The sequence below is a fragment of the Lontra canadensis genome, unplaced genomic scaffold, assembly GCF_010015895.1.
Source record: "Lontra canadensis isolate GAN:19392208 unplaced genomic scaffold, GSC_riverotter_1.0 scaffold41, whole genome shotgun sequence".
NCBI classification, from domain to species: domain Eukaryota; kingdom Metazoa; phylum Chordata; class Mammalia; order Carnivora; family Mustelidae; genus Lontra; species Lontra canadensis.
In genome coordinates this window covers 965,976-991,143 of record NW_022631035.1, presented here as the reverse complement: position 1 = coordinate 991,143, position 25,168 = coordinate 965,976, and the positions used below count along the sequence as shown (strand labels likewise).

Below are 25,168 nucleotides of genomic sequence, written 5' to 3'. Positions count from 1 at the left end.
TTATTTCCTGCTCCCAGGGATGGGCCACGGGCCTGCTGTACTCAGGGGCAGCCAGCGGCTTGACCTGGGGTGGCCCTGGCTGGGCTCTTGAGCAGGAGAAGCGGGCTGGACTGAGGAGGGTGACAGCCCCTGTGGGCTCTGGTGATCAGCGGCCAGGCGAACGGATACTCGAGCAGAGGTCACGGGCCTGTGAGTACTATGGAGGTGTCCGGGGCCCGGGCTCCATGACCCCGTGGCTGCCCTAGGCTGGGCCCTCCCCCTGGATCAGGGCTACCCCAGACTTGCCTGCTGGGGGCCCACAGTGGGCACTGCAGAAGCTGCTGCCCTGGGGCTGATGGTGGGGGCCTGGTGGGCACTCCCTCCCGGTGTGGAAACCCAGCTTCTTCCCCACATTCTGCGTTCAAGGGTGCCGCCAGCCCTCTGAGGGTCCCTGCAGGTCCCCGGCACTGTCTCTGGCCTGCTGAAGCTGCCCCGTATGACCAGGCCATGATTCCTGTTCTTCTTACGGCCACTCAGAGATGGGCACGGTGGGATCCCCATGCCTGGTTCCTTCTCTTTGAGGTGGCACAGAGCCCCCCAGCAGTGCCCTGCTGAGACAGCTGTCCATCCCACACCCCTGGGAACTGTCCCCTTTTCAACTCTACTTAGGTCACGGCCTGAACAGGGTCTCCAAACGCTGATGGGCACATGGGGCTGCCTCCAAAACCCTAGCCTTTGTGTCCCCATCTATAAAGTGGGTCACAACAGCACCTGGTTCAAAGGCTTCTCTTGTTACGGTGGGTGGCACTGCACCAGGGAGGGCCAGGAAATGGAGGGAGACAGAGAGAGAGATACAGACAGAGATAAGAGAGACACACAGAGAGAGAGACAAAGAGACAGGGAGAAGGGCTGGGAGCTGTCTGGGGGAGGACCCTTGCCTGTGGCCTGCTCAGGACCTTCTGTCCCTCTGCCTCCAGTCCCCGCTCCCCAAGCCTGGCCAGAAATCCGGGAGCAGTTCTGCCGGTTGCCTCCCTCTGGCTTGCTTCCTGGGGGTCTTGGTTCACCTGGGTCCCCCTCATGGTGCCTGGATCCCCTGGAGACCATGGGTGGGCAGGCAGCTACAGGCTGGGCACGAAGCGGATCCTCTGGGAGTAGGCGAGGTCGGCGATATACAGGAGCAGGTTGACGTAGGTGAAGGTGGCCACCACCAGCTGGCTGTCCCAGGAGCAGCTGCCTCGGGGGCAGTCGGGGGGCCGCCCGGGCTCCCCGTACTTGGGGTCGAAACAGAAGACAGGCCAGATCACAGCCGCGCTGAGGTAGAGGAGCACGGCTAGAAAGGTGTACACCACGACCAGACGGTCGAAGGGGCATCCCAGGCCCCCTGTGTGGCCCGTCACGCTCAAGGCCACCACAGCCACCGTGGCCAGGAAGCACAGGCTGTAGACGGCCACACACCACTGGGTGGCCACGTAGCGCCCGTAGCGGCTGTCGTAGACCAGGGCCCCAAAGATGATGCAGGCCACGAAGGCCTGGACGATCTTGAGGAGCCCCGAGACCGTGGCCATGTAGCTGGCCACCTGGCCCGGCCGGGCCCGGGTCAGGGCTACCTCCGCGGCATAGGCCAGGAAGAGGAGCCCCGCAAAGACGCTGGCTGCCAGGCGGAAGTCCCTGGTCGTGCAGCCCTCGGGCTCGGGGGGGCACTGCAGCCGGGCGAAGTACAGGGGGTAGAGGACGGCAGCCGTGGCGGACAGCAGCGTGGCTAGCATGGCGAAGGCCGCTGTAAAGTTGCCCCAGGACAGGTGCAGGCAGCTGTGCAGCCGGGTGAACTCGCAGGCCACCACGAGGCCAGAGAGGGCGAAGCAGAAGCCCCAGGCAGCCATGCAGAAGGTACCCTGGACGCCGGCGAAGCCTCCCTGGTGGGCCACCAGGCTGAAGGTTGTGCAGCCGAAGGCTAGCTGCAGGACTCGGGCAGTGCCCACAGGGGACGTCACGGCGCCTAGGTGCAGATACCCCCCCCCAGGGGGCTCCATGGCGCTGCCCATCTGGCCGGCCTCGTCCTTGCCTGGTGCGGTTCCCCTGGGGCCCTGGCGTCTCTGTGGCCCCTCTCTCTGCGGTGGTGGCTGGGACAGGTGCGGGCAGCCTGCAGCAGCGACGATGACGCTGACTCCGCCTGACTTTGCAGCAGGGCTGCCTCTCCACTGCCGCTGCCTGCGCGGGGCGGGCCGAGCACCCCGGCTCTATAAATAGGTGGTCACGATTGGAGCCCTGGAATAGCAGCCTGGTGTGTCTGTCCCCATCCCCAAGGGTCATCTGACCCCTGCATCCCGATGCCAAGCCCCTGCCAGGACCATTAACCCCTTGGCTGCTGGCACTGCCCTGCCTCTGTCGGTCAGTTGGAGGCTGGGCCTGCGGGGGAGGGGGAGGGAGAAGAGAGAGAGGGAGAGTGGGATCCGAGGCCTCCAGGACCAGCCCTGGTGAGGAGGGAGGAGGCTCTCAGGGAGGCCAGGGGAGCAGTGGGGACTGGGACGGTTTTAGGACCCTGCCATCCGAGTCCCCGGGGCTCTTGCTCAGCCTGATCTCCTGGAGGTGTTGGGGCTGACCCCAGGACACAGAGTTTTAGTTATCATTTAGGGGTCACTTGTCTTTCCTCGAGTTTAAATAACTCCTAGAAAAAACCCCAGGGCTCCCTTCTTCAGGCTGAAATATTAACAGTATACGATCACAGCCTGAGCCAGAGGCAGATGCTTCACCGACTGAGCCACCCCTGCGCCCCTGGATTCAAGAACTATTAATATTTTGCCCTATTTGTGTTCTCTCTCCCCCACACCATTAATTATTAATAATACTAATTAATTATGGGGATGCCTGGGATGCTCAGTGGTTAAGCGTCTGCCTTCAGCTCAGGTCATGATCCCGGGGTCTTGGGACCCCCTGCTCAGTGGGGGGAGCTGCTTCTCCCTCTCCTGCCGCTCCCCCTGCTTGTGGGCTCTGACGAATAAATTATAAAAATCTTTAAAAAATATATGAGTTAATTCTGCAAATACGGTGATTTGCCACAAGATACTTCTATGGACACCTCCTAAGAATAAAGCCATTCTCCCACAGTTGGGAAATTTTTTAAAAAAAGATTTTATTTATTTATTTATTTACTTACTTACTTATTTATCTATTTCACAGAGAGAGCAAGAGCGCAGGCACAAGCAGGGGGAGCAGCAGAGGGAGAGGGAGAAGCAGGCTCCCTGATGAGCAGGGATCCAAAGTGGGGGGGCTCTATCCCAGGACTTCGAGATCATGACCTCAGCTGAAGGCAGGCTGACTGAGCCACCAGGCACCCCCACAGTTGGGAAATTTAAGAATGATCATCTGATGGGGCACCTGGGTGGCTCACTCGGTAAAATCTGCCTTCAGCTCAGGTCATGATCCTGGGGTCCAGGGATTGAGTCCCGCATCAGGCTCCCTGCTCAGCAGAGAGCCTGCTTCTCCCTCTCCCACTCCCCCTGCTTGTGCTCACTTATCTCTCTCTCTCACACGTGCGTGTGCACACAGGCGCTCTCGAATAATAAATAAATAAAATCTTAAAAAAAAAAAAGAATGAGGGCACCTGTGTGGCTCAGTGGGTTAAGCCTCTGCCTTCGGCTCAGGTCATGATCCCAGGGTCCTGGGATCGAGCCCCGCATCGGGCTCTCTGCTCAGCGGGGAGCCTGCTTCCCCCTCTCTCTCTGCCTGCCTCTCTGCCTGCTTGTGATCTCTGTCTCTCTGTCAAATAAATAAATTTAAAAAAAAAGAATGATCACCTAATACATGGTTCTTACTCAATTTCTCCATCTATTCCTGAAATACATTTTATACCTTTTAATTAATTAATTAATTAATTTTATTAGGACTTGCAGGCCCTGAACTCAGGACTGTGAGATCAAGACCCGAGCTGAGATTGGGTGTCAGGCGCTCAACGCACTGAGCCCCGCATGCGCCCCACACGTTGCACCTTGTAAAGCATTTGCCCCAGACTCTGATTGGGATCATGCCTTGACGCGATCTGTCATGTCTCTCAGTTTCCTTCATTCCAGAATAGTCTCTACTCCTCCTCACCCTGCTCCTCTGTACTGTCTGTTTCCCTCTGGTTAGACTCTGTGAGATGCTCTTGGCAGGAAAACCAGGGAGTCTGTGGGGAGAACCGTGACAGGGAGCGTCCAGAGCACAGGAGGCGGCCGTCTGCATGGAATGTTGTCCCCAGTTCACGATTCCACGTCTCCATTTCCTGCTGTCTTCCCAGGGTCTCAGCAGCGCGGGGCCTCTCGTGGACAGTGTTCTCAGCGAACACACACAGCCCCTCTAGCTGTGGAATGGTAGGGGTCATCTGACCTGATGCGCCTGCTTGTGATTTTTCCAGAACAGCTAATATAACCGTAAAATAAGGGATTCTTGTTTGTTCTCATGTCTTTAATGCTCCGAGATCATGTCTGGACTCTGAGGAGGGGGCAGGATAGATGGAGGGTCCTCCTCCCGCTCGCTGGGGAGCCTGGCCTGCTCGCTCATTCAGGAGGAAGGCTCAGTCCTTGGGCAGTGCCCCGTGTGCCCTCGGGCAGGATTCTCCGCTTCATCCCTTCTGGCATCTGCCGTGTGTGCTCCTGACCCTGGCCAAGGGAGCGAGGGGACATGGGCCTTCGGCCTCGGGGGCGCAGGGAGGACGGTTTCAGCGCCCACGGCCTCGCGACCACAGGGAACTGGAAGAAGCCCTCTCCGTCGGAGCAGACAGTTTCATTTCTCTCGAGCAGACAAGTGCCATGCGCTTTAGCCAAAGTTCACAACTCAGCAAATCCTAACAGTGAGCCGAGCCACGTTTCTCCACCACACAAATGGTTTCTGGGCACCCCCCGCCACGCCCTCACCCAAGAGGTCCTCCTTGTAGCGCCTGAAACCTCGGGCATCCCGGGAAGACTGGGCTCAACATTGCCAGCGGTGGGGAGTGTCCCTGCGTGCCTGGGGACGGCCAGCCCAGATATGCAGGTGGAAGACAGCCTCCCAGGCACCCCGCAGCAGGTATGGTGAGGGAGGGGGGGCCTCGCTTCCTGAGGAGCAGACACTGCCCAGACAGGGCTGGGGTCTCTGACTGCCTGCACAGAGATGCTTGGAAGTCAGGTAAACGGGGAGTGCTGGGGAGGGGCAGGGCGTGATGACAAATGTCAACGTCCTGCGCTTTGCAGTGAAGGGCAGCCAGGACTGACCACTCGCCTCTTTCTTTCTCGGCTGGGAATATGTGCAGAAAGGGTATATTCTCTTGGTGGGAGGGGTTCCATCAGGCCTACACCACGGGTATGAAGCTCGGTGCTCTGGTGCCCTGGGGAGCACGAGGCTGCCTGCTAACCTCTGGGCCGGCCCCAGACGGAGTGAGACATCTGCTTGACCCGACGAGGGTCGCTGCCACCACCCTTCTCTGCACAGAGCCGGTCTTGGGCCGTGCCCAAGTCCCCCACCCAGCTCGACTGTGGCAGGCCCCTTTCTGTGACTCTCCCCTTTGGGGCCCTCCCCACCCCCTTTCCCCCAGGGAACATACTATCCATGGCTCTCTTGGGGGGGCTGAGGAAGGGCCCCCCCCAGCCGGCGGTCAGTCACTCCTGGATATACCTTCTTTCGTCCCCAGCATTTGGCCCCCTCATCCCTGACCTCGCTATTGCCCTTAACCATCAGGACTGCATGGGTTTCCACAGGGAACCATGGGACAGTGGCCCATGGAGGAGACCATGGGTGGGCCACTCAGGGCCACCTGGGGAAGCCAATATGGGTGACAAGTGGGCTGAAGGTGGGGCAGGAGGAGGCCCCAGAAACCCTCGGACTCTGGTTGGCTCCCTCTTGGGCCCACTGTGGCCCTGATGTGTGGGCAGAGCTGGTCAGACTCCGCCACATGGGGGGGTCACCCCTCAGCAAGGTCAGGGGGCCATGCTGGGAGTGAGGGTGTGGGGTCTCTGAGATCTCTCCCCCATTCTGTGGATGGGTCTGCCAGCTCCTGTCATCTGTGATGGGAGGCCGGGTGCGGAGCCCTGGCTGACCCTGGCAAGGGTCCTCCCTCTGCCCCGTGGCCTCTCCAGGTCTCAGCTCCTTTATCCGTCCATCTGGGGCTCTAAGAAAACCTGCTTGAGGGCTGCTTGGGACCATGCACTGGGGTGCCCAAGGCGAGAGAGCTCAGGAAGCCCTGCCAGGGAGCAGCCCCACCTCCGGGACTTTGTCCTGCAGGCGGACATGGTGAGGCCACAGAGCCCAGAACTAGTGGGGAGCACAAGGAGCACCGAGGAGGCAGGGAGCAGCACGCGGCAGAGCGAAGGCCGCATGCCCGTGCTGGGATGGGATGCCGGCCCCTGGGGCCATCGGCAGCTCACGGGGGCTGGGCCCGAAGGGGTTTTCATTCGGAATCTGCCTCTTCGCATGTGCCCGGGGGACCTCGTGAGAACAGGTACCACGCAGACTTTTAAAGAAAAATGTTCCCTGGCTGACTAGTGTCTCTCTGGGGTGACAAAATGCTGCAGCGACGTTTCTGGGGAAACGGGGCATGACGGCACGGGGGCGCGTGGTGCTCGGAGCGGCTCAGCATGTGAACGTCCCCAGTCTGTTGTGACCTCTGTGTCGCGGTCCTGACCCATGCTTGCTGCGTGCGTGGCTGGAAGAAGGGTCTGGAAAGGGCCACGAGGCGGGGTGAGGGCCTGAGCAGGACCTGTGTGTCCAGGGGCTGCCCTGTAGGGTCCTGCCCCCGGGCGGGGGGGGTCGGGGGTGTGCCGTGGCTGACGACCCCAGCAAACAAACATGCCCACAAGGTTAGGCTCTTCAGTTGTTTCTGTGTTTTTCATTGTTTAAAAAAAATACGTTACAAAGCAATATCATCAATCATATATTTCTTATTTTCCTCTTTAAAAAAATTAAAGTAATAAAAAAGTGACTTTATAAAATAATACAAAAGGCCAGGAGAGGCCGGGTGGGGGGCTGGGGGGCGGCGGGACCCAGGACCCCGGCTCAGCGGGGCTTCCCGCAGGCAGTGGTGGGGGGCAGTGAAGGCGGCAGCAGGGACAGCCAGCCCGGAGCCTAGGTCCCCGTGCTCAGCATGCCTAGCAGTTTACTGGGCTCCAGACCCTGCTGCTGCGCCACGGCCTGCACGTCAAACCCCATGTGCATGAGGAACTGCGCCACGTTCATCTCCTGCCCCGTGAACTGGTCCCGGATAGTGGGGCAGGAGGGGTTGCAGTGGGGCCAAGGGCAGCTGTCCACCAGGTGGACCGGGCACCCCTTCAGGGGGGCTTTGCTGGCCTTGTGGCTGTCGTGCAAGCTTCTGTCCCAACAGTGCAGTGCCCGGGGCAGCGAGGTCCCCTTCACCTGCACGTCCGTCCAGTGGCTGCAGACAGAAATCCATGTGGGGGGTCACCTAGCGTGGCCAGAGCGGGCAGGAAGTAGGCTGGGTCTGAGTGCTGGCCACACGGCTGGTTGTGTACATGGTACTGATGGCCCTAGGAAGCCCCTACACAGAGCCAGGCCAGGCAGGAGGCCCGAAAGGGGGCTGGGCTGGGGCTGTGATCCACTCAGGGCTTGGGGACACTGACCTTCGGATGATGATCTCGTGGGACAGGCAGGCAGGGGCGAAACTGGCCCTGTTGGGAAGGAGACAGGGCTCACGGTGACCACCCAGGCCTCTTCCCCACCCAGCCCGGTGCCCACTCCCCTGGGAACCCGTCCTCTCCCCGGCTCCCACCCTCCTCCCATAGCTGTTCCTGGCCAGCTGCTCCTCTGGACCGGGCCTTGTCCCCTCCAGCCCACATGCTCTGACGAACCCCTGTCTCTTCCTGCCTCTGAACCCTGCTCCGAGTGCACCACTGCCAGGCATGGCCAGCTGGGCCGTTGGGGGGGCCGACCTGGACATGCAATAGTCACGGACTGCATAGTCAAAGACTGTATTTCTCGAGCAGTTTTAGGTTCACATCAAAATGCACTGGGAGGTACAGAGATTTCCCGTGCACGCCTGGTCCACACGCACAGCCTCCCTCGCCATCAGCATCCCACCAGATGGTGTGTCTGTCACAGCTGACAAGCCCGCGGGGAAACGCCATCGTCACGCAGAGCCCGTGGCGTACGTCACGGCTCGCTCTCGCCGCTGTGTGTTCTGTGGGTTTGCACACGTGTGTAATCACGTGTGTTCACCATCGCGGTCTCCTACGGAGCAGTCTTGCCGTCGGACAATTCTCTGTGCTCTGCTCATCCTTCCCCCGTCCCAGCTCTGTCCTTGGTACCCACTGATCCTGCTGCCCCCGAGCTCTGCTGTTTCTAGAACGTCCTGGGGTTGGGATCCTATGCTCCGTGGCCTTCTTTCTCCGGGGAATGCGCACGTGAGCTGCCTCACGTCTTCCCGCGGCTGGAAAGCTCCCTTCTTCCCAGCGCGGGCCAACACCCTCACCCGGGCGGCCCGGGGTGGGGTTGTCTCCAGGACTCACGGCACGTCCTTGAGCGTGTTCCGCAGCTCGCGGCCCAGGTTCTGGATGTAGAGCCACTGGCCCTCCTGCACAGGCTGCCCCGTGAGATGGACGTTGTCAACGGTGAGCTGGGCCTCGTCAAACAGCCACTGCACCACAAACACTGGGCCTGGGGGGCACAGCTCAGCTGGGCCTTGCCTCGGCACTCGGCCCCCACCCCAGGCGAAGGGCCTCCGGGGTCCCAGCCAGGGCCACGGTAGGCTCGCAGACCTGCTGGGCTCTCCCTGGGAGTGCTGGCCCCCAGCCCCCACGGCACCCTGGTCTGAGGAATGACCCTGTTACCCGTCCCCCATCCCCTTCCCCTGCCTGGCTCCCAGGCTCTCCGCTTTGACCAAAACTTGGTGATATCCCTTTGAGGGTGGAGCAGGGGAGGAACGGTCAAGGCCCCAGCAGGGCAGCACGGGGACTCATGCCAAGCACATTCCTGACTGAATGTGCACAGGGTGACCAACTGCCCTGGTTTGCCTGGGGCCAAGTGCATGGTCAACCCCTAGACCGGGAAGGTCCCAAGGTCCCAGGCAGACCCGGATAGCGCAGGTAGCCCGCTCCCGTGTAGGCGGGCAGTGGTGTCTCCCCAGGCCGGCCTCTAGACTCAGGGCCGGAGAAAGCCTAGACTAGCACTCCTCGCTCATGGCCCAGCCCCGCCCCGCGCCCCAGCGCAGCCGGCCCCTCACAGCGCAGTGTCGGGTAGACTTTGTAGCCGAAGAAGCAGTTCCATTCCTCGCCATCCTTGAATTGGTGCCGACAGCGCTCCGGGACCACCCCGTTCCAGTACCTGGGCACAGGCTGGGGGTCAGGCAGCCCCCGGCCCCGTCCCCACCAGCCCCCCCCCACAGGTGCTCTGCACGGGGCCGGCCAGCCTCCCAGCGCCCGGCCGGCCTCCCGGCCTCTGGCACCTGATGCCGCGGCGGATGGCCTCCGTGGGCGCGCAGGTGACCGTGTCGACGCAGTCTGTGCCGCGGTACTGCCTGTTGTCCAGGAACCAGCCCGAGTCCGCCAGGCCCCGCACCTGGATGGCTGCGTAGCCCAGCTCCTCCAGCTGCTGGGCCACCCGGTCCACGTTCAGCAGCACCCCTGTGCCCCCCGCGCTGCCGAGAAGGTAGCATGTGAGGCCCCGGAACCCGCCCTGCCCCCGGGGCCAGCCCCAAGCCCCACCTGGGGTCCCGAGGCCTTCTGAACAATGGGCTCCTAGACTTGTGTGAGACCCACAGGTGTTTTGGGGTCCCAGAGGCACGGACCCTGAGGCACTGAACTAAGTGGCAGGCCCTCCCACTTCCTGCCGTTCCTCCTTCCCTTCTCTCCCACCCTCTGACTCAGTTCCCTTATCTGCAAACCACAGCCAGCTCTGTGGCCTCAGGCCCAGGCCTCTACTCTCTGGATATCCTCTGGGCCCCTGCATGCCGGTACCCAGCTGTGATCCCACATACAGGGACGCTGGCCCTTGAGAAGGCGTCCTGTCCTGTTCCACAGCTCATGCCTCACTGATTACCTAGGTCACTGTTGCCCAAGGCCTCCCTGGCCTCTGGCGACCACAGGGCCCAAAAGCAGTCTCTGGACGGCCTCCAGCTGCATAGCACTCTGTAGCTGAACCCTGGGGACCCTCGCACTGCCTGCCCAGGCAGGGTGAAGCCAGAGCCCTCTACAGTCCCAGGCTCAGCCCCTGCTTGCCCTCCCATCCCCACTCCCGCCCCACCTCTGTGGACTCCCACCTCGCCCTGCCTGGCTCACCTGCTCCCTGCCAGCAGCAGCACCTTGGCCCCACTCAGCCCTTTGCCCAGGAGCTCTCGGACCACCTCCTGGATGATGAGGGCACCCATGAAAGCATACTCATCTGCAGGGGGGAGGAGGGTGGCTTCAAGTGGGGGCCGAGACAGAGAGCAAGGCCTCCTGCCTCCAGGTTGGAAGGAGGAGGAGTTCGAGCTGGGGGTCTGGAGGCTCTTCCAGGGGCTGTGGCCGGGCGAACCGGAGGGAAGTGGTCAGGTGCCCAAGGCTATGCCGCGGGCCCCTCCCCACGGAACACCCAGGAATGAGGACCCCCCGCAGGCACCCAGCCAGCCATGGACACATTGTCAAGGGATTAGAGGCAGTTACGAGACCCCCCTGCCTTGTCTTTCGAGGACGGGGAATAGAGAGAGGAAGGCTGGGAACTCACTCTTTTCAGACTTGGATGAAGCCCCGCTCCAGACATCGCTGGAGCAGTAAGGGATGAAGCTGTGACACAAGGACAGTGTGAGCTCGCCACCATCCTCCTCCGCCCCCCACGACCCTCAGGAGCGACCCCCTTCCCAGGAAGGATCCTGAGAACAAGGCCTCCTGGGTAGGACCTCTCCGAGGACAAGGCCCCACGGACAGGACTGCCCAGGAAGGACTCCTCCCCTCATAAGGGCCCTCTCCAACGAGGACCACCCCCCATGGGACCCCCCAGGAAAGAACCCACTGGAGGTAGGCCCCCCAGGGAGCACCCTCTGTTCCCTCTTACACCATGTTGGCATTCCACCAGTGGGGGTTTTCCTCGGGCTGGGAGGACAGGATCCCGGTGCCTGCAGTGGGGGAGGACAGAGGCAGTGGTCCAGGTGGGCAGTTTCTGGGGGGAAGGAGTGTGCAGCGAGGAGACCACAGGAAGCTGTGGGATGTGGGCGACCCTACTTGGCTGCAACAAGGCAGGTGGGCCAGGCCAGTCACTTGGATGTGACCCTGGACCTCTCCCACCCTCCACTGGCCGAGGGATGAGTGGTGGCAGCCATGGTAAGCTGCCCCGGAGCTTACCTGCACAGTAAGAATGAAGATGTTAGGTGGGTGCCCCGGCCTTAGGAGGGCCAGAGAACTGGGGGGTGGGCAGGGGTGGGGCCTCCCCAGGGCTCTAGAAAGCCAGGACAGCAAGGGTTGTTCCAGAACTTGGAACTGGGAGACCCCCCCCCCCAATCCATACTCCCATGGGGAAGCCCCGGGCAGTCTGAGACTCGAGACTCGCCCACCTGTGCGGGTGCGCGGCCAGTCTCTGGAGCTCATGAGGCGCCGCATGGTGTCGTAGCGGGAGTCGCAGTTCTCCCTGTTGAAGCAGTACCAGCCACCTGCGGGCACAGCCCCCACGTCAGGGCGCGCGCGCGCAGGGGCCTCCGCCCGCCTCGCCGCCTCGGCTCCTGGGACGCACCTTCCAGAAAAAGGAGCCACCGCCGACTGCCCTTGGATTCCTTCAGGTAGTAGCTGCAGGGGGGGAGGGAGGGACGGGCGGGGCGGGTGGTCAGCTCTGGGGACGAAAGGGTCATTCCACCTGTCGCACGCGCACGCGCCGGCCGCACGAGGGCGCTAGCGGCCAGGTCCCGCGGAGCGCGCGCTGCCCGCCGGCCGTGGCGGTCCCGGGAGGTGGCGCTCGCAGGGCGGGAAGGGCCGCGCGGGGCTGTGTGGTCCGTGGAAAATCCCCACGGCCCGCCCCGCGCGGGACCCGCTGTAACCTTGGCGCCGGCGGCCGGGCGGGGGGGCGGTCTTCGCTGGGCTCGGGATCTCCTGGGACGCGCGGCGCTGCTTGGAGACGGAAAAGCGCCCTCTCCAGAGGCGTGTGCGTGGGGCGGGATCCCTGGGACCCGCCGGGAGGTCGTGGAAGGGCGCGGGTGTCACCGGGTCCTCCGGCTGACAACTACCAACCCGCAGTCTTACATCCTTCCTTCATACGCTTTGGGGCTGGACAGGGGTGAACGCCGCACCTCAGCTCCTTCCGTCCCACCTGTGCCCCTTCCCTGTCCGTCTGGCTGGCTGGGGCCCCAGGCAGTCCCGGCAGCAGCAAGGAGCAGACAGGGTCGGCGTGGAGCTGGCGTGGGGATGGGGGTACAGCAGGACTCTCCCCGCCCCGTGCGTTGCCTCCTCCTGCTGGAGCGAGGGCCACTCGAGGGCTGCCATCTCCCCGCCCAGAGACCGAAGGACGCGAGCAGAGGGGCTGGGCAGCAGTGACCGAGGGGTCAGTGCCCGGCCTGGCGCGACGCCAGCTCTCCGAGCGCTGCCCCACCCCACCCCACCCGCGCCAGGGTCGGCTCCTCTCCCCCGGGGGCGACCAGCGCAGGGACTCCGTGCGTCCGAGGGCGCACGGAGGCGCAGGGCGCGAGCGCCGCGGGTGACCAGGCGGCGGGACCCGGTGGGGCCGCCTGCAGGGGCAAGCGGGCAGGGTGGGCGGGTGCAGGCCTTACCCGGCCGGGCTGCCGTCGTTGCAGGTCACCGACGTGTTGAGCAAGAGGTGCAGGCGCAGGTCCTCGTTGAGCTGCTGAGCCGAGCAGGGGTACAGGGACTGAGCCAGGCTTTTGACCTGCGCCATGAAGCTGTCCATGTTGCCCTCCACGGCCGTGAAGTCCAGCGGGAAGCTCTCCACCGCCTGCCCGGCCGCGGGGGCGGCCTCGGCACGAGGCGGGGGCGGCGGCGGGGGCGGCTGCTGGCCGCGGCGCCGCCAGGTCTTCCTGCCCTCGCCGCCCCCGGCCCAGTGCAGCAGGCCCAGCAGCAGCAGCACGCGCACCCCTCGGCCCATGGCCGCGCCGCTCGGGCCCGCGGCCACCTGCGGAGAGCGGGCGGCCTTGAGGCGGCGGCGGCGGCGGCGGCGGCGGCGGGGGCGCCGGGCCGTGGGCGCCGGGCCGCGGGGCTGCCGGTCGCGCCTGCTCGCTCGCCCCGCTCCCCGCGCTGGGCCCGGCAGAGGAAGCGCGGGCGGCTCGGCGTCGAGGCTCCGGGGGCCGGGCGCCGTCGGCCTGGGCAGCTCGGGCTCCGCGCGCGGTCGGCGAGGGCAGCGCAGGGTCTGGGTGCGCTGGCTCCGGCCCGCGCCAATAAAGCGGCGGGGGCCGAGCCTGGGCGTAGTTTGCGGGGGCCGCGGCGGCCCGGGTGCCCGCGCGTTAGATGTGCCGCCGCCGCCCGCCTCGGCGGAGGGGGAGGGGGCCGCGCTCGCTCTTTTCTTGGCGGAGGCATCGCCTTTTCTTCCCAAACCGCAAGCCTGACGGAGGGGCCTGGCCTACCCCGCCGCGGCCGCCGGAGGCGCTCCCGGCCCGGCTCCGTGGGGGGCAGCGCGGCCCCGCGGTCCCGGCAGCTCCATTCCCCGCGGCCGGCCGGGCGCCGCCGCCCCCGCCCCCGGGAGGCTGCAAGGGGCGGCGGGGCCGGGGCCGGGGGTGGGGGCGCCGGGCAGGAGCGGGGCTTTTCCGCGCCGGGACTCCGCCTGCCGCGCAGGGGCCGGGCCCGACGGGGCTGGGGGGCGCAGGGCGGGTGCGCTCACCTGAGCCGCCCGGGGGACCCCCGGCCCCCCGCCGCCCAGGCCCGGAGCAGCCCGCGCGCGACCCGAACCCCGGCCCGCACCCCCCGCCCCGAACGGGCCCGAGCCCCGCGCTCACCGCGGCCGGCCCCGCGGCCCCGGCTCCTCGGCGTCGCTCGCCCTGCGCCAGCCCCTGGGACGCCGGCTGGGACGCCGGCTCGGCTGCACTCCCCTCTGGCGCTGGCGCGGAGCCGCCCGGGACTTTTATCCAGCGGGGCCCCCGGGATCAAAGCGACGGCGGACACAGGGCCCCGCGCCGAGGGGCCGGCAGCAGCGGCGCCGGGGCCTCCAGGAGGAGCGGACAGGTGTGGCGCGGGACCCGGTGACCTGCGGGAGGCAGCGGGCGCCCCGGCACGGCGCCACGGGGGAGTCGCCGGATCCCGCCGCCTGGATGGACAGATTCTGGGCGGCGCTGGGAAGCCGTGGGGCGCTGCCACTTTCCGAGGTCGGTGGGCCTCGGGGTGGGGTCCCGGATCCTCTCTGCCCCAGCCCTGGCTGAGCGCTCCACCCCAAGGACCCCCAAGGATCTCTCCCTGCCCCAGCCACCACTGGGAAGTCAGGGGCCAGGATCGATAAGCCGCGGGCTTGGTCTCCCCTGAGTGACCTCCACCCAACCAAGTTCATCACCTACTCACCTTCCCCCGGGGCCTCACTGAGAAAGGAGATTCTTTCTCAGAAATCAAAAAGGCGAGGCGGGGGGCAGGTGTTTGCTTAGGAGGATTCTAGCGGGTGGGTGGGGAGAAAAAAAAAGCATTGTTCACCCTCCACACCCACAAAGTGCCATGGACAGCTCTAGCAGAGCTTTTCTCTTAACCCCTCCCATCTACAGTCCAGAGGATGCTGTTACACCCATTTTAAAGACAGGCCTTGCCTTTTGGGACAGGGGTCCAAACTGGGGCAGGCCTTCCTGAGCCCCTCTCCTGGTTCAGGGCAATGGGGAGGCTGTGTCCTCTGGAAAGCACCTGCAGCCCCTCGTGGGGCAGGAGATTCAAGGCCTCCGGAGCCCTGGCGGCAGTCCCCCCAACCCCCGATTGCTGCTGGCCCTGAGTGCCCTCTGTCCTCATGGGGCCTGAGGCTGGGTGCTGAGCTGCCTGTCTCCTGGTAAGAACAAACAGGGCCCTTAACAGCCGTTGTTTGGGCACTGGAGGGGTGTGAGATGCTGGGGCAGAGCCCCGGAAACCTAAGATGAGCCAGAGGTGTCCCAGAGGTTGGCCTGGGCTGGGGTCATTCAACCAAGGAGAGGGCATGTGGTGTCACAGGTGTGTGTCCTCCCCACAGGCCCCTTCAGGGTGGCTGTGTGCTCATTTTCCGGATGATGGGGACTGAGACTCAGAGAAGCTAATGGAAGAGCTGAGGATGAGCTCTGTTCATCCAGCAGTCCACACCGGACATCCCCCTGTCGTCCCCCTGTCTCCCTGGCTGACCCCTGTCGGGTCAGCTTGAAGGCCATGCTTGGGACTGGCCAGCCAGAGTCAATAGCTTCAAACTTCGGTTCCACCCAGAGGTAGTCCCACTTCCCACGTGGCCCCAGTTGACCTTCGCCTTGGGGAGAACCTGCTCAGGGAGCCCTCAGCCTCTAGAAGCCTGTGACCCCCAGTCACAGGCGGGGCATTGCTACTTCCCGCTGGATGGCAGGACCCAGGGGGCTTGTGCTTCACAGGGACCTGGCTCTGAGCCATTTCCTGGCTGGGAGATTCAGGGCAAGGCCTGTGACCTCTCTCTGTGCCTCCGTTTCCTCTTCTTTAAAGTGGGGTAATGACCGTTCCTCCATCACAGGTTCTTTTGTGGGATTACGGGCACCCATGCGTGAAAGTGCCCAGCATGGCGCAGCAGGGGCGGCCGGTAGGATTGCCAACGAAATTCCGGGACGAGGGAAAAGCGTGTTGTAGTCGCTGGTGTCTGCCCTACTGTGTCTTAGCCGGCACGTTGGTCCCAAACTGGTTCCTGTTTTGGTTTGTTCAACATAATGAGCAAAAGCGAACAGCTTTCCCCAGAACTTCCCCGTCTGTCTGTGTCCACCTTCCCCACCCCTGCCCCTTTAGAGCTGGGCTCCGACGCTCTTGCGACAATTGGCTGCTCGCCCTTGTTTTTCTGCGGACTCGGAACTGGCCCTGTCCTTGCGCTCCTGCCCCTCAGGGGCCAGCTCTACCTTTTGCAGCTCAGACGACCCTGGCTCAGGGTTTTCAACTCCTGAAAGCCGCTGGGCCCTCCCAGGACAGCCCGTCTTTCAAGCCGCCCGCCCCTGGGCCTCTGCTTCCAGGCTGCCCTCACCCAGCCCAGCGGCCACTGTGGCCCTGACTGGTGGGAGGAGGGACAACCCTCTGCTGAGCAGCCATGGGTCAGACACCACCTCCCAGCCGGTAGGACGGCCGTGGTCAGAAACGGAAAAGGACAGGGGTTGGTGAGGGTGTGGAGAGCCTGGTCCAGCGCTGCTGGTGGGAATGTGGAAGGGGGCAGCCATGGGAGGACACCGTCTGGGGGTTCCCTGGGAGTTGAAACACAATTATCATATGATCTAGTGATACCACTTCCGGGGATAGTCTCAAAAGGATTGAAAACAGGTGTCCTCACACAAGCTTGTCTGTGACCATCCACGGCAACATTGGGGACCATCATCTAAAGGAGGGAAACCCCAATATCCGTCACAAAATGAATGGGCAAACAGAATGTGGTCTGTGCGTGTGATGCTATAGTCCTCAGACGTGAGACAGAATGAAGCAGGGACAGGTTCCACAATGGGCGAAACTTGAAAGCATCCCACTGAGTGAAAGAAGCCGGATTCCAAAGGCCACATATTTTATGATTCCGCTCGTAGGAGATGTCCAGAGTAGGTAAATCCATAGAGACAGAGAGCGGACTGCTGGTTGCCAGAGGACAGGGAGGAATGGGGAATGAGCGCTAATGGGTACAAGGTTCCTTTTTGGTGTGATGAAAATGTTCTAAACTTGATTGTGGTGGTGATTGCGCAACATTGGGAGTGTACTAAACAATTCTATGCTCCAAAGCAGTTGGTTTTATGTCATGAGAATTTTACCTGGAAAATAGTTCTAGAGCATCAATGAGTCTGACCCACAGGGGTCACCAGACTGGACTCCAGGGTCTTGGAGAGGTGGGCCTGGGTTGGAACAGGGTGGGCAGCTCCCATTCTGGAAATTCTCCTGGGACACGGGATGTGCATACCCCCATTTGCCCATTAGATGTCTGGGGACCCACACGTTGGGGGATCTAGCAGCAGGACTGAGTGCCTGATTTCCTAGCTTGTGGCTGGGTCTCTGATCTTAGGTCTGTTATCTATAAAGCGGGGACAAGAATTGTACCTTCCTCCCAGGGGGGTGGGAACATGAAAATCGGCAGGACCTGCAGAGCCCAGTGAGCTTGTGAAAGAAGATTCTTATTATTTTGGCTTAAATGTGGGCCATCCCTCAGCGACCCAGGTAGGCTGAGGTCCTCGGCACAAAGGAATGTCTGGAGGGCGGACACTTCAGTTTGGGGACGAGGAGCAGGAACAATGATCCACATCCCTCGATGTGGTGGCCCGAAGGCCAGGGACACCACAGATGCTGGGCATGGGGCTGGCCCTGCTCTGCCCACCCCCTCCTCCCACTGGCACATTACTCCTGCACCTTGGCTTCCTGACCCCCGGCCAGGTGGACAGTGCACGCTTCTGCCTGAGCTTCCATCTGGCCTGCGCCCAGCAGCAAGGGAGCTGGGGAAACGAAAATGGACAGTGGGGCTTACCTTAGGATATGGTTTGGGGGTGTGGGGGCTTGTCCTTGGGGTGGAAGACATGGGGGAGGGAGCCAGCGACTTTGGATGAGCACACAGTTAACTGATGGGAGTTGCGATCCACGATCCACTAGTGGACACGTGCACAGTTCTGGTGGCGGGAAGGGAAGGCAGAGACGAAATGTTTCAGGAAAAAAAGAGCTAGGGCTCAAGATGGGGCAGGTTCAGGGCCCAGGTTGGCTGAAGGCACTGTGGGGGAGGGAGGATGGCATGGTGGAGGGCTGTCAGCTTTGCAGGGGGGTCCCACCTGAAACCCTGCATGAGGCCCCCTCAGACCCACAATCCGGCCAGAGGGCTGGGCCCGCGGGACCTCAGGCCATCTAGCAGCTACAGACCCAGAGCCCTTGCCCAGATGTGGGACTGCCCTACACCACGCAGATGGCTCCCTCCTGGGGCCCCCAGAGGGCCCTGAGACGGGGTTCGGTTGCAGGAGGACTGCTCTGAGCTCCAGCTGTGGCTGGCCGTCTGGGGTCCAGCCACCTCCTGCCCACCTCGGCCGCCTTGCCTCGCCCGGCCACCTGGGCGGCTCTGCTCCCAGCTGCTGACCTCCAAGGCCCAAGAGGGCAGGGAAGTAGGGCAGACAATCCGGCACCCCCAAGCCGCTTGCTCTGAGAGGTGGCTCTGCTCCGCAGCCAGCCAAGAAGGACCCATCTCCAGCCAGGAGCCAGGAAGGGACCTCAAGGCCAGAGCCTGCAATCACGGAATTTGAACCCCCTTTTGGCTTCCCCACAGCCCCCACCCCCACTCGTTAGCCAGAAATCCTCCTTGGCCTCATATCCTGGGACCTTGATTATCAAAAGCCCTTGCTTGGTGCAGGTGTGTGTGGGGGATATCTAGGCTCCTTATGGACACTTCTAGGTCTGATGCTGGGACGTCTTCTCCTGGGAATCAAGTAGCCATTTGCAGCCTGGCCTGAGCAGCCTTGGGGTCACCTGGCAGAAGGGACCATATATACTCCTTACCCTAGGACTGAGAGTGCCTGGGACTTAGAGCCTCCGGGGCTGCAGGAAGAGGCTGGGTCCTGATGTAATCTTCCCTCCCTACCCCCCAAGCCAGGGAACAGGAGATCTGTGTAGGGTTTTCAGGCCCCAAGGTCAACTGCTTGGGTCCCTCCGGTCACCTGGCAGGACCTGCCTGCCTCTCAGCACCCCTCCGGTCCTGCCCTCCCCATGAAGCCTCAGCTGGTGACAGGTGGTCCTGGCTGAAGGCTGGGTGTCAGCGGCCACCTGGGAACAGCCGCATTCCAAAGCTGGGAGGGGGAGGGGGAGAGGAGGTGCTTCCTGAAACTCTGACGAGGCGGGGCTTTCTGGGGCATCACAGGAGCATCCCCAGTGTGCCAGCCTGTGCCCGTCTACGGTTGTACAGGTGAGCAAGGGCCTCGGTGAGGTCAGGCTGCCCCAGGCCTTGCCCTGTCGGGGGGAGCCGGACACAGCCCCTCCTTAGCTGTCCCAGCTGCGGGCTCCCTCGCACCCTAATGAGCTCGGGGCCAGCTGGTCCCCATCCCGGGGGGACCCAGGCCTGCACTAGCAGCTGCGGGCCAGGGAGGCCGGCCATGTGACCTTCGGCCGGCCTCCCTCCCACCCTGTGATCTGCACGTGGCCTCTGGGGAGGGAGAAACAAACCCTCAGATCTCCTCCCTGGGAACCTCTCCGAGCCAGCCAGCGACATCAAAGGGGGCAGCGAGGGCGGGGGCGGCAGACACTGCTCTTAAAGGGCCACACCACTGTTTAATTCAAAGCAGAGCCTGGGAACAGCTGTCCAGCGACTGCAGGGAGGGAGGACGTAGGCCCAGAAGGAGGAGGGGAGGCAGCGGTCCCTGTCCTCCCCAGACCCCACTGCGCTTGCTCCTTAGGGCTGGTTGAAGGCTGGGATGGGAGGGTGCTGGGAGACCCCCTCAGCAGCCCCCTTGGCTGCCGCCCCACATCTCAGAGGAGGGTGCAGTTGGTGGGGGGGGGAGTATTGCTGGTTATTTGCAGCTTACTGGGCCACAGTGGAGAAACACCACTTATTTCATGAGCTCAGCGCAGTGATCTGATCGAGCCAGTGTATGCGCGTGTGAGCGGAGGCTTTTCTCTGCCTGGGGGCCGCCAACCCCAGCTCCCGGCCCTGGACCCTGTGCCTGGGCTGTCCCCTAGGGCAGGAGGGGACCCCCAGGACATGATGTCAGGAGGAGGGAAAACAAGCCAGCAGACCAGCACCAGCCCACAGGGTGGTGTGTGGACTGAGGGAGGTTGCCTCGGTTTCATTCTTTGGCAATGGGCAGTCACTGTCTTAATGATAATACAGGTAACTTCCAGAAAGTTCTATGTTGGGAAGTTGATTTGGCTGGTTAGGTTAAAAGTGCCACGTTATTATAATCTGTATATGTGTGTGAATGCATATATATATGTATGTATATTTTAAATGCATTTTGCTGAATTGTAAGTATGGTATGGGGGGCTGTGCTTCCCCTGGCCACTTCCTCCTTGACCTTTGGTTCCCAGGCCAGCCAGGAGATTTTTACCTGTAACATACAATCTGAGGTCCTAAGAGAACCATAGTTCGGGACAGCATGTTTTTGGAAAACACCACCTTAGCCCCATTTAAGATGCCCAGGAAGATAACCTCCACTGACCTCCTCCTTCCTTGGCATTCGGGTTGGGCAGGGCCGGCCTGAGGAGATTCTGTGCAGCCTGCACAGGGACCCCACCCCGGTCTCCTGGCCCGGCTCAGGGTCGTGGGGGTTGGCCATGGGGCCCTCACTGCCTATGAGGTTCTCTCTGGCTCAGCAGCAACAGCCTCTGTCTCCTGAGTGCTGCTGCTGCTTCTCGGACTGGTGGAGACCCAAGAGCGAGGCAGCCAGGACTTCATGCCCCGGCCACTACCCAGGCTGCCCACAGGCCGAAACATCCCATGTAACGTCCAGCTGGGACACTTGGTGCTCTGGCTGCAGGGCAGGGAGGCAAAGGTCCCGGAGCAGGTCACATGGACCGTGGTGAGGAGAACAGACGAGGGTACCTCCTGCGCCATCCACTGGGTGAGGGGGAAGGAGAGAAAGAAGTCACGTCCGTGCCCCTGGGTTCTGACACGTGCGCCTGCTTGTTTTTGCAAAAAGAAACACGGGAAGGCTACCCTGGAACCGAAAGAAGACGGTTTTCTGTGGGGTGAGTCAGAATGGACCAAGAGGCAGTGATCCTTTCCGGGTCTCCTGTTTCATCCTTGCAACATGTGAACCAAATATATATGTGCGTGACCAAACATGACAGTCAATCAAAAGGGATGAAAGAAAGACCGAGATTCAGAAATAAAGGAACCTATGTATCAGATGAATACAACTACACAGAAAAATAAAATTAATTCAAATAAAACTTGAACACAATACCCTGTATTCTTTGTTTATTTAAAGACTTTCTTTATTTGTCAGAAAGAAAGCAAGAGAGACAGAGAAGGCACAAGCAAGGGGAGCAGCAGGCAGAGGCAGAGGGAGAAGCAGGCTTCCCCTTGAGCAGGGAACCCGACGTGGGACTCGATTCTAGGGCCCTGGGACCATGACCTGAGCCAAAGGCAGATGCATAACGACTGAGCCACCCAGATGCCCCTGTATTTCTTTTCTTTTCTTTTTTTAAGATTTATTTATTTGAAAGAGAAAGAGAGAGAGAGGGAGAGACTGTAAGTGGGGGATGGCAGAGGGAGAAAGTCTTTGAGAAGACCCCACAGAGGGCAGAGCCTCACGTGGGGCTCCATCCCATGACCCAGAGATCATGACCTGAGCTGAAATCAAGAATCAGACACTTAAGCAGCTGAGCCACCTAAGCGCCCCACAATCATCTTGATTTCTTCAGTGGTTTATATTCTGGGAACAAACACAGCTACAAAGAGATCGTGAAATTTCCTTAGTAGGTCTCCAGTTAATAGGTCACTGTAATAATTCTAAAGCTATTTGGAGGGGTTTTGGAACAGAGAATGTGAGTAAATATACTGATATGACTGAAAACGAGCGTTCTCACTATGGAGAAAGGGATATTTGCTAGAATCATGTAGATTTGCCTTTTTTTTTTTTTTTCGGTAGAACAAAAGTGGTGGACTATTGGCAATTTCATATGCTTCAACCACATGTAATGAGGGAAGGGAAGGAAGCCTGAGGTGTGATTTGGAAGGAGAGACATTCGATGCCTTCAGGATCCCAGCTCAGTCCCTGGTGAGGTCGCGGAGGACAGAGGCACCCCACAGCACTGAGCACACCCCACTCCAGGCTTTGATTTCTACATCCCATTGCTCCTTTGGGAGTCTGGGGCTTCCTTGAGAAATGGCACATTCAAGGTTGGGACAGGGAGCATCCTGGGTGAGCCTGCAACATCGTAAGCGACAGAAGTGAAGTGCTCAGAGAGGGCTGGAAACACGTCGAAAGGCTGCAGGAAAGATGTTGATGACAGAGGTGCCCGCGGACTTGCTCAGAGAACAGTGTCGATGCTGGAGTTCCCATGGTGTATAGTAGTTCATGGTTGTGGAAGAGGATGGCTTTGCTCTTAGGAAACACACAAGTCCTGAGTGGGGAAGGTACCGAGTGTCTCCAATTTACTCTCAAATGGTTCAGAGAAAAAGCCTATGAGTATAAACACGGAGACGAGGAGAAGATGACCAAGCAAGGGGGCAGGATGCTGCAACTGGCAAGTCTAAGAGACTCCCAGGAAGTCCTTGTACTGTTCTTGCAACTTTCTTCTAAGTTTGAAATGATATAAAAATAAAAATCCCCCCTCCGAAAAGAAGGGACCATAGGAGCTGGCTTGAAGAGGGTCTCGCTGGTCAAATTTAGATCAGTTTGAGCATCAAAGAGAATCTATGAATTCATCTTAACATTTAAGAATTTTTTCTTAAAAGAGGGAAAGCATTTCTCAACCCAAACAATGCCTACTACATGTAAAGGAAGTGATAAAATTAGGAAGTCAGGACTTTGTGATCACAAATGTAATGAAGGAGGCAGACACCAGCCATCAAGGGAGGCTAAAGCCACTGGGGGAATGACTGTTGGAAACGCGCAGTTACAGGTTCTGGGAGTCGCCCCACACATGGCTTATTCACTCTGTGAAGAACCTTGACCGTGGGGCGCTGTGGCACACCCCACCTTGACCGTGTGTCCAGAATCTGCTCCCCACTAACCGGACAAGCCGGTGTCCCGGATCTCCCGACGGGCTCTCCCCCGTCCTGCCTCACTGCTCGCAATGCTTAGCCCCGGAAGGAGGATCCAGTTCGCAGCAAATGGGGCTGCCTTCTCACAGAATGCGAGTGTCATGGAAAAGTGAAACAAGATGAACAGAAGATGGAGGGTCTGTTGTGGATTAAAAGAGCAAAACAGATGTGACGACCGAAGGCAATGCGACAGCCAGCTGTGAAGGGCCGTTCTGGGGCAAGGGCAATTCCAAAGGAAAGTGTGTATCAGGTGATACCGTCGCACCCATGACCATGTAGGTCATGTAGTCCACCTTGGGACCGGCTACAGGCAGCGGGGAAGGTCCTGGTTCTCAGGAGGCGCTGCTGGGTTACGCGGGTCATTCTGCTGGCTGACCTTCAGACATAAATACGTGTGCAAATATCCGTATGGAGAAGATGCAAATGTGACGAGTCCTTAGCAGTGCTCATCTAGGAGAAAGTGTAGAGAAGTGCTGGAAAGTGGTGGTTTACTGTATCAAGGGTTCGGTTTTCTGTAAATGTCACCTTTGTAAGTTTGTCTGTTTTTTTTTTTTTTTTTAGATTGTCTTTATTTGTCAGAGAGAGAGTGCACAAGCAGCGGGAGCAGCAGGCGGAGGGAGAAGCAGGCTACCCGCTGGGTAGGGAGCCGGGTGCGGGGCTCGATCCCGGTACCCCCTGATCATGCCCTGAGCCAAAGGCAGACGCTTAACCAACTGAGCCACCCAGGCGCCCCTTAAAGTTTTTGTTTAAATAATCTCTCTACCGAATGTGTGTCTCGAACTCATGGTCCTGAGATCCAGAGTCACACGCTCCTCTGACTGAGCCAGCCCGGAGCCCCTATAGATGCCATTTTTTAACTGAAAATTGTATTGAGATGATGACAGAATCACGTGGAATCATAAAAAAGAACACAGAGCCTACCCCTTGCTCACTTTGCCAGCTCTTCCGCGATCATAACATTTGACAGAACTAAGGACAGTGTCACCACCTGGACAGTGAGGGGGACATGGCGCACCCCCTTCATGTTCCCTGAGGGTCCCAGGCATTACCCTCCCACAGCCACACTGGCCTCACTCCTTCCCCCAAACCATTGCCCTGAAAACCTGACAACCCTTCCAGCATTTCTAAAATGCTGCCATTTCCATCAGGCTGTACAGATGTGCCCTACGATATGCCTGTAGCCCTTGGGGAATGGCTTTTTATGCCTCCGTCCCCTTCCCCAGGGAGCCACCCAGGGCGCTGCGCCTGTAGCTTGTTTTGGATGGCTGAGCCATGTTCCGCTGCGGGGTGACCATGCCACAGGGTGTCCAAGATCGCACCTGTTGAAGGACATCGGGTCATTCCAGGTGTGGGTGTCACAAACGAAGCCGCTGGACCAGGAATGCACAGCCCTGCCCTTCTCTGAAAGAGCGGCTTGGGCAAGAAGAACAGAAGCTGCGCGGAGACGCCGAACGAAACACCTGGGGAAGGACCCCTCTTCGTGGCCTGGCCAACCTCCCAAAGATGACCTTTCTGGGCCAGAGTCCTGCGATCCGGGTAGCTCAAGGCTGCATCTGGAACGCGTAGGAGGAGACGGAGCGCAAAGCGAGCTTGCTGAGTCACACAGAGGAGCCGAGGCAGGCCTCTCAGGGGAGCAAACCCTCCCAGTGTGTGTTCGGCTCCGAGTACGCGGTCACCAGAGGCAGGTGAGGGGCCTTCCCATGGTGGCGGGGATCTGGCACATCCGGGACCTGAATGTTCGGCTGTGGTGCGAAATCAACCCCCGGCCAAGAGGGGCCACCTCCAGGTGTTTCTTGCCTTCGGAGGCTTGTCAGGCTGTGGGGCCAGTGCTCCAGGGCTCCAAGCCAGGACACAGTGGCCTGAGTCCCCAGGTGCCCCACTGTGTCCGGGTCCAGCCATAACAGGCCGCTGAGGGGAGGGGGGTCTGGCCTGACTCTCCCACCTCCCACTGCCAGGGCCCCAACGCAGATCCCACAGAGTTGGGGGCACCCTGCCTCTGTCAGGTGAGGATCAGCGGCGGGAGGGGAAGGCCCGGTTGGGGGGCCGTGTGCTCAATGTACTAGCAACGGTCTAACACTTGCCCCCTGCCAGGCTCTGCCCCACGGACCTCGGACCTCGGACCGGTGCAGCGAAGGGCCGCGCAGATGGAAAGAGCAGTAAACAAGTGAGAGAATGTGAAAGGCCTGTCCTCGTGGGGCGGAGGCTCCGAGGGAACCCCGGCCCGGCGACATGCCAAAGAGGCTGGGCTGGGGACGACTTGGGGTGTAGGGCCCTGTCTCCCACAGAACGCCTGCGGGGCCCCGATAGGCAGAAGGGTGGGGTGGGAGAGCTTGACCCCATAGCGACCACAAAGGCCCCAAGAGGGTGTGCTCTAAGCCCTAGTGTGTCCGGCCCCACACAGACAGTGAGACCCATGAGAGCAGGCAGGAGTGGACAAGGCGATAGCAAGGAAGGG

General features: G+C 60.9%; 2 protein-coding genes across 2 annotated transcripts; both read right to left on the bottom strand.

Moving 5' to 3' along the window:
- Window positions 1-469: 469 nt before the first annotated feature.
- MYADML2 (myeloid associated differentiation marker like 2) lies at window positions 470-2,289 on the bottom strand. The gene is given in 2 exon segments (XM_032870363.1): window positions 470-2,079; window positions 2,081-2,289. Coding segments are annotated over 2 exon segments (1,191 nt in total). The 3' UTR covers window positions 470-1,097.
- A 4,597-nt stretch (window positions 2,290-6,886) lies between these two features.
- NOTUM (notum, palmitoleoyl-protein carboxylesterase) lies at window positions 6,887-13,054 on the bottom strand. Its single transcript, XM_032870362.1, has 11 exons — window positions 12,665-13,054; window positions 11,638-11,690; window positions 11,462-11,557; window positions 10,966-11,026; window positions 10,639-10,697; window positions 10,215-10,317; window positions 9,383-9,574; window positions 9,161-9,261; window positions 8,448-8,595; window positions 7,563-7,610; window positions 6,887-7,357 (listed from the first exon to the last, which is right to left on the bottom strand). Exons 1-11 carry the CDS (start codon window positions 12,994-12,996, stop codon window positions 7,051-7,053), a joined length of 1,500 nt encoding a protein of 499 aa, XP_032726253.1. The 5' UTR covers window positions 12,997-13,054; the 3' UTR covers window positions 6,887-7,050.
- Window positions 13,055-25,168: the final 12,114 nt, after the last annotated feature.

Excerpts from the sequence above, each read along its gene's own strand:
- NOTUM (XM_032870362.1), bottom strand. The coding sequence starts at position 12,996 with ATGGGCCGAGGGGTGCGCGTGCTGCTGCTGCTGGGCCTGCTGCACTGG. Across the intron at positions 11,691-12,664 it reads AACGACGGCAGCCCGGCCGG|CTACTACCTGAAGGAATCCA; the intron begins GTAAGGCCTGCA and ends CCCCCCCTGCAG. Across the intron at positions 8,596-9,160 it reads AGTCTACCCGACACTGCGCT|GCCCAGTGTTTGTGGTGCAG; the intron begins GTGAGGGGCCGG and ends TGTGCCCCCCAG.